The 18,575-nt window shown below is 36.4% G+C and overlaps 1 protein-coding gene across 1 annotated transcript in view; it reads right to left on the bottom strand.

The window, feature by feature from the left end:
* EFCAB13 (EF-hand calcium binding domain 13) overlaps nt 1-18,575 on the bottom strand; it is a 129,784-nt gene that overhangs the window by 69,542 nt on the left and 41,667 nt on the right. Inside the window, exons 9-10 of the mRNA XM_082706479.1 lie at nt 15,294-15,437; nt 7,975-8,046 (exon numbers count right to left, since the gene is read on the bottom strand). Of these exons, the coding sequence (XP_082562605.1) occupies nt 7,975-8,046; nt 15,294-15,437 (216 nt within the window). The remainder of the gene's footprint in view (nt 1-7,974; nt 8,047-15,293; nt 15,438-18,575) is intronic.

Below are 18,575 nucleotides of genomic sequence, written 5' to 3'. Positions count from 1 at the left end.
GATCCCAGGATCCTGAGACCATGACCTGAGCCAAAGGCAGAGCCACCCAGGTGCCCCCAAAAATAAAATCTTTTTTAAAAAATACTGAAAGAAAAAGCTGTAAACCTAGAGTCCTATACCCAATGATAATATCCTTCAGGCATTAAAGGGAATAAAAATATTCTCATATGAAGAAAAACTAAGCTAATTCATTTTTAGTAGATTTACTATTTTAAAAATTTTACTAAAAGAAGTTATTCATGCTGAATGGAAATGATATATACATAAGTTTTTCTTTCTTTACAATTTTGGAATACAGTTTCTTCTAACAAACAGACCAAAATACATACAGAATCTAGTATACTGCCTTGTTGTCTTTACCTACCTGATTATATTCTCTTTTTTTAAGTCTTTTATAATTTTCATCTTTATAGTTACATTCTATCATTTCAATGTATTTTATTTTTGAATCTATTTTGTATATTATATATCAAGATATATAAAAATTACATAATATAATATAGATAATTTTATGATGTATATTATAATTTATAATATGAGTTAACATATAAATACATAAAATAAAATATATTATAAATTTATTATATATAATATATAATACATATAATATATAATATAAACACACACACACACATATATATATACACATACCTCCTTTTCCTTCTTTACAATTTATATACAATATATATATGTTGTTTGATAGGAGGAGAGAGAGAGACATATATATATCTCCTATCAAACAACATATATATATATATATATATATGTTGTTTGTTTCAGGTCTCTTCTGGTTTGTTTAGTGTATATTTCTCTGGGGCAGTTTTGCCATTTTAGCATTTTGTTCTATCATTCATCTATTCTTCTCTGGGTAGAATGACAACACAAAAAATCTCACCACAAAAAAAGAGAACAAGAGGTAGTACCAATTGACAGGGACCTAATTAGTATGGATGTAAGTAAGATGTCAGAAGTAGAGTTCAGAATAATGATTATAAAATATTAGTTGGGTTTGAAAAAAGCATAGAAGACACTAGAGAATCCCTTTCTGAAGAAATAAAATCTTATCAAGTCAAAATCAAAAAGGATGTTAATAAGATGCAATAAAAAATGGAGGCTCTAACTGCTAGAATAAATGAGGCAGAACAGAGAATTAGTGATATAGAAGACCAAGTGTTGGAGAATAAAGAAGCCAAGAAAAAGAGAAATAAACTACTCAATCACAATGGGAAGATTCAAAAGATAAGTGATATAATCAGGTGAAAGAGTATTAGAATAGTTAAGCTCCCATAAGAGGAGGAAAGAGAGAGGGGGGCAGAACGTATGCTGGAGCAAATTATAGCAGGGAACTTCCCTAATCTGGGGGTGGAAGCAGGCATTCAGGAGGCAAAGATAACACCTCTTGAAAATCAATAAAAATAGATCAATATCTCGACATATAATAGTGAAGCTTGCCAATCTCAGAGACAAAGAGAAAATCCTGAAAGCAGCTCAGGACAAGAGGTCCATAACCTACAAAGGTAGAAACATTAGGCTGGCAGCAGACATATCCACAGAGACATAGCAGGCCAGAAAGGACTGGCATGATATATTCAGGGTGCTAAATAATAAAAATATGCAGCTAAGAATACTTGATCCAGGGGGGTGAGGGGAGTTAGATGGTGGAGGAGTAGGAGACTGAAATATCATCAGGTCCCAGGAGTTCAGCTAGGTGTTTATCAAATCATTCTGAACACCTAAAAACTCAACAGGAGATAGAAGAGAAGAGCAGCAATTCTAGGAACAAAAAATTGACTACTTTCCAGAAGGTAGGACATGTGGAGAAGTGAATGTGAAGCAATGGGAAGACAGACCACAGGGGGAGGAGCTGGCTCACAGCAAGTGAGAGAGCAGCAGAGCTCAAAATAGGAACTTTTAGAAGTCTGCTCCACTGAGGGATGTCGCTCCAGAGGCTAAAAGTGGGGTGGAGTCCTCATGGGGACAGTGTGGTGTCAGGACCCCAAGGGTCACAGAAAGACTGGGGGTGCCTGAGTGTGGCAGAGCTCCCGGGTATTGGAGCAGGGAAGCAGGCTGCAGAGACAGAACCCAGGAGTGCACTCTCAGCTCAGTGTTACCTTAAACCATGATCCAAGGCACAGTTAGACCACTGGTCTTCAAGCAGGGACCCCACAAGTGGAGGTTCCAGTGAGAGCCCCTCTTCCTCCACTGGGAGCAGCAGCATGGGAGCATGCAGCAGGAAATTGTTGGGTTTGGAGTCCAAACAGGGCCATGCACCAGAGATAGAAACTCTCAGTCACAGGCTCAGTGAGCTCAAAGTAGGGCCAGAGACCAGGGAGATGGGATTGATTGACTGCTTTTCTCTGAGGGTGCACTGAGGAGTGGGGCCCTGAGCTCTTGGTTCCTATGGGCCAGAGATTTGGAGGCCGCCATCCTCATTCCCATCCTCCAAAGCTGTAAGAAAAGTGTTCAGGGGACAAAAGCTACTGAGAGTGAACCCAAGCAGATTACTTAGCCTGGCCACCGGTAAGGACAGTGCAATTCTGCCTTGGGCAAAGACATTTGAGAAACACTGCAACAGGCCCATCCCCCAGAAGATCAGCAAGAATATCCAGCCAAGACCAAGTTCACCAATCAATGAGAACAGCAGAACTCCCGAGTTAGGAGGAAGCAACATAAATTTATGGTTTTTTCTCATGATCCTTTAGTCTTTTAAAGTTTAATTTTTTTTTCATGGTATATCTGGCACTTTATTTTTTTTTTAATTTTTTATTTTTTATAAACATATATTTTTATCCCCAGGGGTACAGGTCTGTGAATCACCAGGTTTACACACTTCACAGCACTCATCAAAGCACATACCCTCCCCAATAAAGTTTAATTTTTTTTAATTTAATTTTTTTCTCACTCTATTTTTTTAACCTTTCTTATTTCCTATTTTAACATTTTTAAACTATTTTATCTAATGAACATCAAATGAAAGCTGAGGTGTCAATCCTTGTATCAGATAAATTAGATTTTAAGCCAAAGACTACAATAAGAGACGAGGAAGGACACTATATCATACCTAAAGGGTCTGTCCAATAAGAAGATCTAACAATTTGAAATATCTATATCCCTAACATGGGAATAGACAATGATATAAACCAATTAATAACAAAATCAAAGAAACACATTGACAATAATACAATAATAGTAGGGGACTTTAACACCTGCCTCACCAAAACGGACAGATCATCTAAGTAAATGATCAACAAGGAAATAAAGGCCTTAAATGACACACTAGACCAGATGGACATCACAGATATATTCAGAACATTCCATTCCAAAGCAACAGAATACACATTCTTCTCTAGTGCACATGAAACATTTTCCAGAAGATCACATCCTGGGTCACAATTCAGGTCTCAGCTGTTATCAAAAGATTGGGATATTTCCCTGCATATTTTCAGACCACAATATTCAAACTAGAACTCAATCACAAGAGGAAACTTAGAAAGAACTCAAATACATACTGGCTAAAGAGCATCTTACTAAAGAATGCATGGGTCAACCAGGAAATTAAAGAATTTTTTAAAAAATTCATGTCAACATGAATGAAAATGAAAATGAAACCACAACTGTTCAAAATCTTTGGGAAACAGCAAAGGCTGTCCTGAGAGGAAAATATATAGCATACAAGCCTCTCTAAAGAAACAAGAAAGGTCTCAAGTACACAACCTAACCCTACACCTAAAGGAGCTGGAGAAAGAACAGCAAAGAAAAGCCTAAACCCAGCGGGGGAAAAGAAATCATAAAGATCAGAGCAGAAATCAATGAAATTGAAGCCAAAAGAACAGTAACAAATCAACGAAACTGAGAGCTGGTTCTTTGAAAGAATTAATAAGATTGATAAACCCCTGGCTAGACTTATCAAAAAGAAGAGAAAAGGCCCAAATAAATAAAATCATGAATCAAAGAGGAGAGATCACAACAAACACCAAAGAAATACAAACAATTATAGGAACATATTATGGGCAACTCTACCCCATAAAATTTGACAATCTGGAAGAAATGGATGCATTCCTAGGGACATATAAACTAACAAAACTGAACCAGGAAGAAATATAAAACCTGAACACAGCCATAACCAGTAAGGAGATTGAAGCAGTCAGCAAAAATCTCCCAGCGAACAAGAGCCCAGGACCAGACGGCTTCCCAGGGGACTTCTACCAAACATCTAAAGAAGAATTGATACCTATTCTCCTGAAAATGCTCCAAAAAATAGAAATGGAAGGAAAGCTAACAAACTCATTTTTTAGTCCAGCATTGCCTTGATCCCAAAACCAAAGACCCCATCAAAAAGGAGAATTACAGACCAATATACTTGATTAATACGAATGCAAAAATTCTCACCAAAATACTAGCCAATAGATTTCAACACTACATTAAAACGATTATTCACAATAATGAAATGGGATTTATTCCTGGGCTGCAAGGTTGGTTCAACATCCGGAAATCAATCAATGTGATACAATACATTAATAGAAGAAAAAACAAGAACCATATGATACTCTGAATAGATGCTGAAAAGGCATTTGACAAAGTACAGCATCCTTTCTTGATCAAAACTCTTCAAAGTATAAGGATAGAGGGTACAAACCTCAATATCATCAAAGCCATCTATGGAAAACCCACAGCAAATATCATTTTCAATGAGGAAAAGCTGAAAGCTTTTCTCCTAAGGTCAAGAACACAGTAGGGATGTCCACTATCACCACTGCTATTCAACGTAGTACCAGAAGTCCTAGCCTCAGCATTCAGACAACAAAAAGAAACTAAAAGCATCCAAATTGGAAAAGAAGTCAAACTCTCGCTCTTTGCAGATGAAATGATATTTTATGTTGAAAACCCAAAAGACTGCATTCCAAAACTGCTAGAACTCATACAGGAATTTAGTAAAGTGTCAGAATATAAAATCAGTGCACAGAAATCAGTTGCATCTCCATACACCGACAGCAAGACAGAAGAAAGAGAAATTAAGGAGTGAATCCCATTTACAATTGCACCCAGAACCATAAGATACCTAGGAATAAACCTAACCAAAGAGACAACGAATCTGTATTCAGAAAACTATAAAATACTCATGAAAGAAATTGAAGAAGACACAAAGAAATGGAAAAATGTTCCATGTTCATGGATTGCAAGAACAAATATTGTGAAAATGTCTATGATACCTAAAGCAATCTACACATTTAATGCAATTCCTATCAAAATACCATCCATTTTCTTCAAAGAAATAGAAAAAATAATCCTAACATTTATATGGAGTCAGAAAGACCAGGAATAGCCAGAGGAATGTTGAAAAAGAAAAGCAAAGCAGGTGGCATCACAATTCTGGACTTCAAGCTCTATTACAAAGCTGTAATCATCAAGGTGTATGATACTGGCACAAAAACAGACACATAGATTGAAGGACAGAACAAAGAGCCCAAACATGGACCCTCAACTCTATGCTCAACAAATCTTCGACAGAGCAGGAAAGAATGTCCAATGGGGAAGAAAAAAAAAAAAAAACAGTCTCTTCAACAAATGGTGTTGGGAAAATTGGACAGCCACATGTAGAAGAATGAAACTGGGCCATTTCCTTACACCACACACACAAAATGACTCAAAATGGATGAAAGACCTCAATGTGAGACAGGAATCCATCAAAATCCTTGAGAACACAGGCAGCAACCTCTTCGACCTCAGCAGCAGTAACTTCTTCCTAGAAACATCACCAAAGGCAAGGGAAGCAAGAGTAAAAATGAACTACTGGGACTTCATCATGATCAAAAACCTTTGCACAGCAAAGGAAATAGTCAACAAAACCAAAAGACAGCTGACAGAATGGGAGAAGATATTCACAAATGACATCCATAGATTTGGGCTAGTATCCAAAATCTATGAAGAACTTATCAAACTCAACACCCAAAGAATAAATAATCCAATCAAGAAATGGGTAGAAGACATGAAGAGACATTTCTGCAAAGAAGACATCTGTATGGCCAACAGACACATGAAAAAGTGCTCCACATCACTCAGCATCATGGAAATACAAATCAAAATCACAGTGAGATACCACTTCACACAAGTCAGAATGGCTAAAATTAACAAGTCAGGAAATGACAGATGTTGGCAAGGATGTGGAGAAAAGGGAACCTTCCTACACTGTTGGTGGGAATGCAAGCTGGTGCAGCCACTCTGGAAAATAGCATGGAGGTTCCTCAAAAGGTTGAAAATAGAACTGCCCTATGACCCAGCAATTGCACTACTGAGTATTTACCCCAAAGATACAAATGTAGTGATCTGAAGGGGCACATGCACCCAAGTGTTTATAGCAGCACTGTCCACAATAGCCAAACTATGGAAAGAACCTAAATGTCCATCAACAGATGAATGAATAAAGAAGATGTGGTATATATATACAATGGGATACTATGCAGCCATCAAAGGAAATGAAATCTTGCCATCTGCAATAACATGGATGGAACTAGAGGGTATTACGCTTAGTGAAATAGATCAATCAGAGAAAGACAATTATCATATGATCTCTCTGATATGAGGAATTTGAGAGGCAGGCCGAGGGTTATGGGGGGTAGCAAGGGAAAAAATGAAACAAGATGGGATCAGGAGAGAGACAAACCATAAGAGACTCTTAATCTCATAAAACAAAGTGAGGGTTGCTGGAGGGTGGGGGGTAGGGATAGGGTGGCTGGATTATGGACATTGGGGAGGGTGTTTTCTATGGTCAGTGCTGTGAAATGTGTAGGACTGATGATTCACAGACCTGTATCCCTGGGGCAAATAATACATTATATGTTAATAAAAATAATTTAATTTTAAAAATCAAGCATATAGGGGTGCCTGGGTGAGTCAGTCAATTAAGCATTTGTTGGACTCTTGATTTCACCTCAGGTCATGATCTCAAGGTCATGAGACTGAGCCCCACATTGGGCTCCATGCTGGGTATGCAGGCTGCTTAGGATTCTCTCTCTCTCTTCCTCTGCCCTCCCCCGCATCTCCCTTTTAAATTAAATAAGTGAATAAATAAATAAATATATTTAAGATCAAGCAAATAAATTAAAAAGACAATTATTAATTCAAAGAGGGAAAAATTTTCTGAGGAAAATAAAAGTAACCACAAGATACTATATAGCTCAGCTATGAACAGTGTTCACATAAACCTACTAGCATAAATTCTGAATTAAAACTTAATCAAATTTCCATTAACTATATTGGGAGTGTGGATAGGTATGGGAAGAGTAAGTGGATATGGTGAAGATAAGGAAGATAAAACAGCTAAATCCTTATTTTTCATAATTAGGAAACTTACTACATCTACCCCAAATTTTAAAAATCAACAAGTAAAATTACAACATGTTTTTTATTGTCATGAAGACAAATGTCAAGTAATCTTCTAAAATATTTAAAATGTTTGCCTCTGGAGAAGCTGAGGAAATGAACAGATCAGAGACTGTTTTATTTGCTGTAAGCTTATTACAACTGTATAATCCTTAAAATTATATACATAGATAATATTGGCCAAAAGATACTTGGACAAATTAGAGAAAGAATAAGGAATGACAAGATGTATAATAGGAAGAGATTTAAAAAGTACTTAATGAAGAAAAACTGAACTAAATCATGAATGACGGTGAAGAATATACTAAAAATGTTTAACTGTCAGTATCAGGATGTTCAAATGACCCAAGATTTGCAAATTAAATATCTTTTTTCAGTGTTACTATTTTGTTTTAAAGTTTACTTTGTATTAAAAAAAATACTAAGGGAAAGATAAAAGTAGAAAATTAAGAGATAGTTATGTAACCAATTTTAATTAGGTATATTTAGGATATTAAACCTTACTTCCCTAATTTAAGAGAGCAATGGTTTCAGAGAAGGCTTTAAAACTTGTATGATAAACAAAGCTTATCAGAGCAACAAGAGCTCACTTACAAAAACCCGCATACTGGTGCTGTAGTTCATCCAAAGTAAATATAATATCTCTAATATCCACCCTGTGGTTACCTGTAATAGAAAGAATAAGTTCAAACATTGTCTTTCTTTTTTTGAATATAAATATCACTTCCAACCTATTCTAGTATGAAAATAACAGAGATGTGTGGAATGCAGAGTGGACAGACAGCTATTATAGGTTTTGAATAATAACTGGAATTGCGAATTAATAATTCAGTACACATTGAAATGTAAGACGAAGACCATTATTTTCTTTTCTCCTTATTAAGAGTTTCCCATCAAAAGAAATTAGTTACCTTTTAAGCCTGAAATCTAGGTAATCAGGATAATATTTTTTAAAAAACACTTTTTCTGAGAGTTTACCATAGGCAGAATTTCAAGTTTTAACTCTTGTCTTCCTCACTAGATCATGAGCTCTTCAAGAGCAGAGAAGGTGTCATTTGTTTCCCCAATGCCTTAGCAACACTTAAAAATTATTTTTTAAGACTTTATTTATTTATTCATGAGTGACAGAGAGGCAGACAGAGAGAGAGAGTGGGAGAGAGGCAGAGGCAGAGGGAGAAACAGGCTCCCTACAGAGCAGGGAGCCCAATGCAGGACTCAATCCTATGACCCTGAGATCATGACCTGAGCCAAAGGCAGATGCTTAACCAACCAAGCCACCTAGGAGCCCTTAAAAATTATTTTTTTTTTTTTGTCTAGCTAATTTTGGCCATTCTAACTGGTGTAAGGTGATATCTCAATGTAGTTTTAATTTGAATCTCCCTGATGACTAGTGATGATAAGCATTTTTTCATGTGTCTGATAGCCATCTGTATGTCTTCATTGGAGAACTGTCTCTTCATATCTTCTGCCCATTTTTTGATATGATTATCTGTTTTGTGTGTTGAGTTTGAGGAGTTCTTTATAGATCTTGGATATCAACCTTTTGTCTGTACTGCCATTTGCAAATATCTTCTCCCATTCCGTCGGTTGCCTCTTTGTTTTCTTGACTGTTTCCTTTGCTGTGCAGAAGCTTTTGATTTTGATGAAGTCACAAAAGTTTATTTTCACTTTTGTCTCCTTTGCCTTTGGAGACATATCTTGAAAGAAGCTGCTGTGGCTGATATCAAAGAGATTACTGCCTATGTTCTCCTCTAGGATTCTGATGGATTCCTGTCTCACATTGAGGTCTTTTATCCATTTTGAGTTTATTTTTGTGCACGGTGTAAGAGAATGGTCAAATTTCATTCTTCTACATATAGCTGTCCAGTTTTCCCAGCACCATTTATTGAAGAGACTCTCTTTTTCCCACTGTGTATTTTTTCCTGTTTTGTCAAAGAGTATTTGCCCATAGAGTTGAGGGTGCATATCTGAGCTCTCTACTCTGCTCCACTGGTCTATGTGTCTGCTTTTATGCCAGTACCATGCTGTCTTGGTGATCATAGCTTTGTAGTAAAGCTTGAAATCAAGCTTTGATGCCCCCAGTTTTATTTTTGTTTTTCAACATTTCCTTAGCGATTCAGGGTCTCTTCTGATTCCATACAAATTTTTGATTATTTGCTCCAGCTCTTTGAAGAATACCAGTGGAATTTTGATTGGAATGGCATTAAAAGTATAGATTGCTCTAGGCAGTATAGACATTTTAACAATTTTATTCTTCTGATCCAAGAGCATGGAATGGTCTTCCATCTTTTTGTGTCTTCTTGAATTTCTTTCATGAGTGCTCTATAGTTCCTCGAGTACAGATCCTTTACCTTTTTGGTTAGGTTTATTCCCAGGTATCTTATGGTTCTTGGTGCTATAGTAAATGGAATCAATTCTCTAATTTCCCTTTCTGTATTTTCATTGTTAGTGTATAAGAAAGCTACTGATTTCTGGACATTGACTTTGTGTCCTGCCATGTTACTGAATTGCTGTATGAGTTCTAGTAGTTTGGGGGTGGAGTCTTTTGGGTTTTCCATATAAAGAATCATGTCATCTGCGTAGAGAGAGTTTGACTTCTTCATTGCCAATTTGGATACCTTTTATTTCTCTTTGTTGTCGGATTGCTGTTGCTAGGACTTCTAATACTATGTTGAACAAGAGTGGTGAGAGTGGGCATCCTTGTCATGTTCCTGATCTCAACGTGAAGGCTGCAAGCTTTTTCCCATTGAGGATGATATTTGCTGTGACTCTGAAAAACAATCTGAGGGGTTTGAAGCAGCGGGGCGTGGGAGGTTGGGGGAACCAGGTGGTGGGTATTAGAGAGGGCATGGATTGCATGGAGCACTGGGTATAGTGCAAAAATAATGAATACCGTTATGCTGAAAATTAAAAAAATTATTTTTTAAAGATTTTATTTATTTATTTGACAGAGAGAGAGATCACAAGTAGGCAGACAGGCAGACAGAGAGAGAGGGGGAAGCAGGCTCCCTGTTGAGCAGACAGCCCGATGCGGAGCTTGATCCCCAGGACCCTGAGATCATGACCGGAGCCAGAGGCAGCAGCTTAACCCACTGAGCCAGCCAGGTGCCCCCAAAATTATTTTTGAGTGAATAAAATAAACTGAAGGCTGTAAAGAATAATGTAATGTCCACATTGTGGATAGCAGAAAACCATTTATTTAGCATCTTCTATGTGTCCGGCACTCATAAATATAGTTTCCTATCATTCCTGCCCTTGCCTTTGTCTAAGACCATTTTCCTTCTTAGACAGTGTATGACAGAGAATGGGTTCAGTGGCAGTGACCTTAAATATGTCATTCCAATTGCACACATAGGTAGAAAATGCTTTTCCCAATAGTTCTTGCCTCCAAATGTTTGACTTTGCTTGACATCCAAGGTGAAAAAGACCAGGAGCTGACTTCCCTACCTATAAAAACACCAGGTTTATTCTTCAGTCGATGCATAAGAAATCAACTGCTTCTCCAATGGAGAAGGACATATTGTCTGTAATCACTCTCCACTTAAAAAACTACCTTCTCTGGAAAGAGGTTCAGTATCAACCAGTGAGAATGCCGTAGCTAACTATAGATTCACTAGCTCTTGCTCAAAATTTATTTCTTGCTTCTATATAAAAATAGATCTATCACAAACCTCCCAAACAAATATTATCTATTTAAATAGTCCCTGGTGGCCAAAGAAGCATTACAGAATCTGAAATTACTATTTTGGCTCCTATCTGGTTTATCAGAACCTTAATGAATAATTCCTAGATGAGACTGAGGCAATCAGTATAGATATAGACACAATTTATTTCATAAGGTAAGTTCAAAACAGCCTCCCATTCTCATATACGTACTTCAGGAGGAAATTCAACCTAGAAAATATAAATATCTACTGTGAAATAAAAATATCCTAATAATCAAGGTCATATTCAGGGCAACATTACTTTGAAGGTGTTAAGTGACTATTAATACTATATTTTCACAATCTTCACAACAGCTCCACAATATAAAAAGCCTCCTCTATCAAAAAAAATACACTAGTCACTACTTTTCACCCAGTTAAATTATCAGATTACTAATCACCATGAGAGAAAAAAACTATTGCACCAAAATATCCTATTTCAAAAACAAAACTATCTGATACTCCCAGATCTCTCGACAAGTTATTTCCCATATTTCTCTTGCCATATCTTAATGAAGCAAATGCTTGTTGGATTTCCTTGCAAATTCCAGTGACGTAATTCTTCCCTCTCATTGTGAATACTCATAAAATGAACATATTCTCCACATACCATTATTACTCAAAAAAAAAAAACAAAGAAAATACAAAAACAAGAAGTTAAACAGTACCTATAACAAGGTGTTATGCCTTCTACTAGTTACATCACTCCTTACTTCAAAATTCTGCTACAGAAGAATGTATATCTCCTACCTAGGTAATCCAAGAATTCTGGCATTCTGGGGTCTTTGGCATTCTTTCCTTTAATATTTAAATTAAATAGTTCAGATCCCAGACCATACACGATATGAACATAATTCAGTCATCCCTCCAAAATTTGAGGATTCCTGAGTGGTTTACACTCTTGCAATTGATTTGTATTTCTTCTACTCCCCTGGACTCTCCATCTCACTTACATCATCATATTCTATAGGTGCTATAAGTCTCTCCACCAAAAGCTTACTTAACACAGAACCTATAGATCTTTCTCCTTTGAATCCCACCAACACTACTAACACAAGGCTATTGTACATAACCAACTTTTACTAGATATCTTGCAATTAATTGGAGTATGGAAGTTCTTTATAGTACAACCAGCAATATCAAACTATTGTCCCGAGGCCTATAGTTACTCTCTACTGATTGTAGGACCCCCCCCCCCCAATCCACTCTTAGCTGCCCTCAATCTTCTTCCTCCAGCTGCCAATTAGCCACTATGGTAATCTAAATTCCTGTTGTTACTTACACAGAGTACTTTACCTTTTTGCTCAAACTAGCTGTCTCCCAATAGGCTTTAACTTCCATAATCAAACAAACCTATAAAAATGATTTTCCTAGTGAAAAGACAAGGACCTTCCCTGTGAAGAATTTTATCTTAGGTCACAACCAGCTTATCAAAATGACATAGTGAAGAAATCTTGTTCTGTCTGGTTAGAGGAGATGGAGTAAAGGGTGAGACTTATTAACTCATTCAACATATATTTGTTGAGCAGTTAATATGTAATATAAGCACTGTACTAATAGGTACTGAGGATACAATAGTGAGCAAAAAGTAGACATGATATCTGCTTTCCTAGTGCTATTATTTGAGATACATGTCTTAATAAAACAATAAGAAATAAAAATTGCAATTGTGGTTAGGGCACTGAGAGTGATATGAGAATCTGAGCTCAATAGAGAAGCCATGGAAACATCCCTATAGAGTTGAGTTTAAATCTAAAGTAGAAGTAGGAATTAACTAGGAGGAGCAGAATGTTCCAGGGAAAGAAAAGAACACATGCAAAAGCTATGGCAGGAGGAGGCATGGCATACAACCAAAACTCTGTGAAGGCACAGTAAGCAAAGCAGAATGTGGTCTGTGACAAAGCTGGAGCCCTACTGTAAAGGCCAGATATTGCAAACCCTTGACCACAACATTAAAGGGATCTTTATCCCAATAAGTATTTTTAGATTTTATGTAGGGAGGTAACATGATAATATGTGTATTTTTTAAAAAGATTATTCTGACTAAAATGCAAAGGGGGAAAGACCAGATATAGGTGGACTTGTGCCCTAAAGACTATTTAATAATATGGCTTGAGATTAATCTTTAAAATCCATATTTTGTGGATATCTTCATTCCTCAGAACGTCCCTCAACTATGTCTACCAACCCAGTACCCACCATAAATGACTACCTAGTAAAATCCATGTAGCCTGGGGTGCCTGGGTGACTCAGTCAGTTAAATGACCAACTATTGATTCTGACTCAGGTCATGATTTCAGGGTTGTGAGACTGGGTCCCACATCAGGCTCTATGCAGGGTGTGGAGTCTGCTTAAGATTCTCTGTCTGCCCCTCTAATTCTTCTCCATCTCAAAAAAAAAAAAAAGAAAAAGAAAGAAAGGAGGAAAGGAAAGAAATCCATGCAGCCTGGTTCTATCTTCACACCACATTTCAGCAACCAAGGGCCCCCTATAAAGCTACCACTAACAAATGACAAAAACCAGTGGAAGTCCATTGAAAGGATGTCATGTCTGATTATTTTTCTGCCATATTTATACAAACTATTCCCTCAGTCTAAAATATCTTTCTCATTCTTCATTACCACCTTCAACCAATTAACCCCTACTGATCCTTCAAGATTTAGATCCTCTGATAATCTTTCCCTGGTGCTTCCAGGATACATTTGAAGCCTAGCTACATCCTATAATAGTATTTTCTATACAACATTATTATTCCCATTTTACTTGACTCTTTCCACACTAGAACGTTGAGGTCCTTTGGAATAAGAAGTGTGTTCTTTTCATCTGTGTATCACCTAGCACAGTTCCAAGCACAGTAGATATTAAATGACTAAATGAATGGATAATCAAAGAATCAATAATTTATCAGCCCACTATTATCAGCCACCCCCTCATGACATGTAAACATGTAATACAAAACATCTGCTAAATATATTTGTAATGTTTAAAAGATATCTACGTTTTGCAGAGTAACTGAATAACATAGGAAGATTATGTAATCAAAGCTATCTAAAAATTTTTTTAATTCAAGAAAGTTAGGTCTCCTAACTTGTGAAACCAATGCCCTTAACACTACAGAAACTATCTCTACACAGACAAGAAGTAACTACTGGAAATGCGAGTTAAATTTGAAAAGAAAATAAATCCATTTTTCTCTTAGATTTTTACCAAACATACCAAAATACAATTTTAGAAATTTCTCATTAAATTGTCCTAGGCTTTTTTTTTTAATTTTTAAAATTTATTTTCAGCGTAAAGTATTCATTGTTTTTGCACCACACCCAGTGCTCCATGCAATCCGTGCTCTCTCAAATACCCACCACCTGGTTCCCCCAACCTCCCACCCTCTGCCCCTTCAAAACCCTCAGATTGTTTTTCAGAGTCCATAGTCTCTCATGGTTCACCTCCCCTTCCAATTTCCCTCAACTCCCTTCTCCTCTCCATCTCCCCTTGTCCTCCATGCTATTTGTTATGCTCCACCAATAAGTGAAACCAAATGATAATTGACTCTCTCTGCTTAACTTATTTCATTCAGCATAATCTAATCATCACTAGCCACCAGGGAGATTCAAATTAAAACCACCTTGAGATACCACCTTACACCACTTAGAATGGCCAAAATTAGCAAGACAGGAAACAACAAGTGTTGGAGGGGATGTGGAGAAAGGGGAACCCTCTTACACTGTTGGTGGGAATGCAAGTTGGTGCAGCCTCTTTGGAGAACAGTGTGGAGATTCCTCAAGAAATTAAAAATAGAGCTTCCCTATGACCCTGCAATTGCACTACTGGGTATTTACCCCAAAGATACAGATGTAGTGAAAAGAAGGGCCATCTGTATCCCAATGTTTATAGCAGCAATGGCCACGGTCGCCAAACTGTGGAAGGAGCCAAGATGCCCTTCAATGGACAAATGGATAAGGAAGATGTGGTCTATATACACTATGTAGTATTATGACTCCATCAGAAAGGATGAATACCCAACTTTTGTAGCAACATGGACAGGACTGGAAGAGATTATGCTGAGTGAAATAAGTCCTAGGCTATCTCTTACCATAAGACATCAGTAAGCAGTGATGATGGCAAAAGGCAAGAATCAAGGAGAAATAAAGGGTAAATCAGAAAATTGATATCCAAGAAAGATATATATACATATTAATTCAAATAACTCACTGTCTATAGTAGCATGCTTTATCACTTCCTGAAAAGTTTCAGGGATTACAGGGATATCCATGCTATCCAAAACAGCAGCCAGTTCATCAGTGGCAACTCGACCACTTTTTATCCTACAGAAAATCTTCAAGGCATTCTGGAATGCTGCAAAAATTCAACAACAAAAAAAAAGAAATTATTTTACCATAAGATCCAACAGCTTTTCTTGAAGGAGCTAATTTTGTGTCAATAATCTACCATAGGAAAATAACATAGGCATAGGGTTTTCTAAAATTTTACTTGCAGGTAGGCATTTGCTCAATTCTGATATTCTTTGTAAAAAATACAATTTTTGCTATTATCACTAGTGATATAATATTAGCAATAATAGCTGGTATTTACTGAATGCTATTTATATGTTGAGCATTGTGCTAAAAGGTATGGGTTCTCTCAGTATAGCATATTCACCTCTTAGTTAAAACTTTTAACTGAAATAATTTCTTACCAGTGGTATAATCTATAATAGCAGGGCAGCTTAAACCAAAATTTGAAAGCATTATTAATTGCTTAAAAATGTCATTTAGAAAAAAATAGTATAAGAGGAGAATGGAATAGATCACAAAATTTCTCTTTAGATTTTTTATCATATTACAAAGAATTGAGCAGTGGTTTAACCACTACTGAAAGAACTTCTATTTCTCCACAGAAACTTCATTTTCAAAAAAGAGAGAGAGAGAGAGAGACTTCATTTTCTTATGCTAACATAAGTATCAAAAGTACTGGAAAGAACACAGAGATAATTTTTCCTACACAAATGTCTTTCTTAAAAGCTAAACAGATTGATACCTGGTCCTAATGCTGAATGTAAGTGCTCCTCAGACCACTGCATCCCTCAATTTAATTTGATAAGGAAACCCAATTCCCATAATCAATTCCAGAGAGCAAACCCACTTTATAGTCAGACCACATTTCTTGGAATTCAGGCTATAACAAGCATAATGATCCAAAAGATTTTAGATTTACACAGGAGGAAGAACTGAGCATTATTCATTTATTCAACAGTAGTTCTTATCAAGTGAGCAAAGTGGCAGAGGAAGGATGCCTGAGAATCCTCTCCTCCATAAAAGCAATGAGAACACTGGCAAAAGTTGTCAGAATCAACTTTTCCCAAAACTCTGTATATAAATTAAAGGATTACAGCAATCCAAAGAGTGTTTTTTCAAAAAAAAATGGCCGAATCTCAGTAATAGTGAATTTTGTGGCTTTTCTTAAAAAATATTTTATTTATTTGACAGAGAGTTAGAGAGAGAGCACAAGTAAGCAGAGTGTCAGAGAGAGGGGGAGAGAGAGAAGCAGGCTCTCTGCTGAGCAGGGAGCCTGATGTGGGGCTCGATCTCAGGACCCTGGAATCATAACCCAAGCTGAAGGCAGCTGCTTAACCAACTGAGCCACCTGGGTGCCCCAATTTTGTGGCATTTTAACTTGTCATATTCCCATATCATCATCCCTGCTTCCCAGGAATATTTAAAACTGAGAGCCTATAATCATGCTGAAAAACAGTAGCCTGGCAGCCAATGGGAAAGAATGAGCCCCATTCCCTAAGAACAGTCATTATTAGACCTGTTTGGTGATTCTGTGGAAGATCCTACTTGCAAAACTGTCCTTATTTTACCCGACTCAAAGCTTGCCCAGTGCAGATTATTTTCCCTGGGAGTACTCATTAAAAACAATCAGAGGCAATTAGTTAACATTATGACTGCCTGAAGTGGTAGTTGGAATAAGCACCAGGTGTTATATGTAATGATGAATCACCAAATTTCCCTCCTGAAGCCAATATTACATTAGATGTTAACTAACTAGAATTTAAATAAAACTTGAAACAACACAAAGACAGATTCTGAAGCCCTGGTCTTCAATGTTACTGCTACTCTTCCAATAGCATACTAATTTTTAAAAGTCAAATAAACCCATAACTATACAAAGAATAAAGATAAAAGCAACATAAATTTCCCATCTAGGGCATGCAAAAATGATGTATTTTGATTAATATCCTACTTGGATACCTTTCTATGTCTCTTTACACACATCGATGACTGTGAACATTTCACCTAAATTAAACAGTAGATATAGTCTACTATCTTTCCACTCAGAAATTTCTAAGTCAATAAAAGCAGCTGGAGCAAACAAAAGGCTAGCAAAGAGCTTAAAAGGAAAATCTGGGAAATAAGATGTCCATAGAGGCTTTTGAAAAGTGCTGACATATCCCTGAGCATCTAGATAGCCATCCATCTATGGCCACACATGGATAGGGCCATACCCAGGAAAACCTGAACAGGTCCTGAAATCTCACCTCTGGCTTACCTTGAGGATACACATAAGCAGGAAGTGAAGGCTAAGGAAGAGTTGAAAACTATCTGAGTGTGGAAGGCATGCCCCAGTGCATGCACATATTCCCTCTGGTTCTCTTCTACCTAATAATTGACAACTAATTTTGCCTTAGAAAGGCATCATAAAGATACAGGCACACATATAAATATAAACTATAATAAAAAAATAAATATATATAATATAAAAATATTAAAAAGTTATATTCATTGTGAAATTGTTTATAATACTATGATAATTAGAACCAATTAAATATTCAATAATAAAGGACTAGTTAAATAAATCATAGTATATCTGCATTCTTCAGATACCATGCAGCTATTAAAAAGTAATAGGCTGACCTACACTAACTGGCATGGAAAATCTTCCAACATATTATTTAGTTCAAAAAAAAATCATGCTATACAATACTGTACTTGGCATGATCCCTTTGTCTTCAAGTAGAAGATAATTCTATTTTTCCCTTCTATTTTCTTGGGTCTCTTGATTGCTAACTGTATGCTTGATTTTTTCACTTGCCTCTGTAAGATTTAGGTTCTCTTGTTCTCCTCTGCCTAGTAATTGATAATTCATTTTGTCTTACAAAATATATAAGTATGTATACATACATATATATTCATAATTGCATATAAAAATATTCTAAAGTCAACATTAAATTAACAATCTAGGAAGGGTTAAAGAGGGTCTTTTACATATTTTTTATATTTTGCTTGTATATTTTTTAAAATAGCATATTCAAGGATTAGGCATATTGTTTTAAGAGGTAAAAAAAGAAACCTGGGACTTTGTTAGTCTCAAAACATTTGACAGTAAACAAAAATAAGGTCAAAATAGCAATCTGGGACTTGAAAAACAAAGGAATACATGGGAGCTAAACTTTGGCTTGAAAAGTAGGCAGCACTTAGGAAACCAAACATA

This window comes from Mustela nivalis, assembly GCF_964662115.1.
Source record: "Mustela nivalis genome assembly, chromosome: 17".
Lineage (NCBI taxonomy): Eukaryota > Metazoa > Chordata > Mammalia > Carnivora > Mustelidae > Mustela > Mustela nivalis.
Note: the sequence above shows the minus strand (reverse complement) of the source record. Positions and strands in the feature narration are given on the sequence as shown.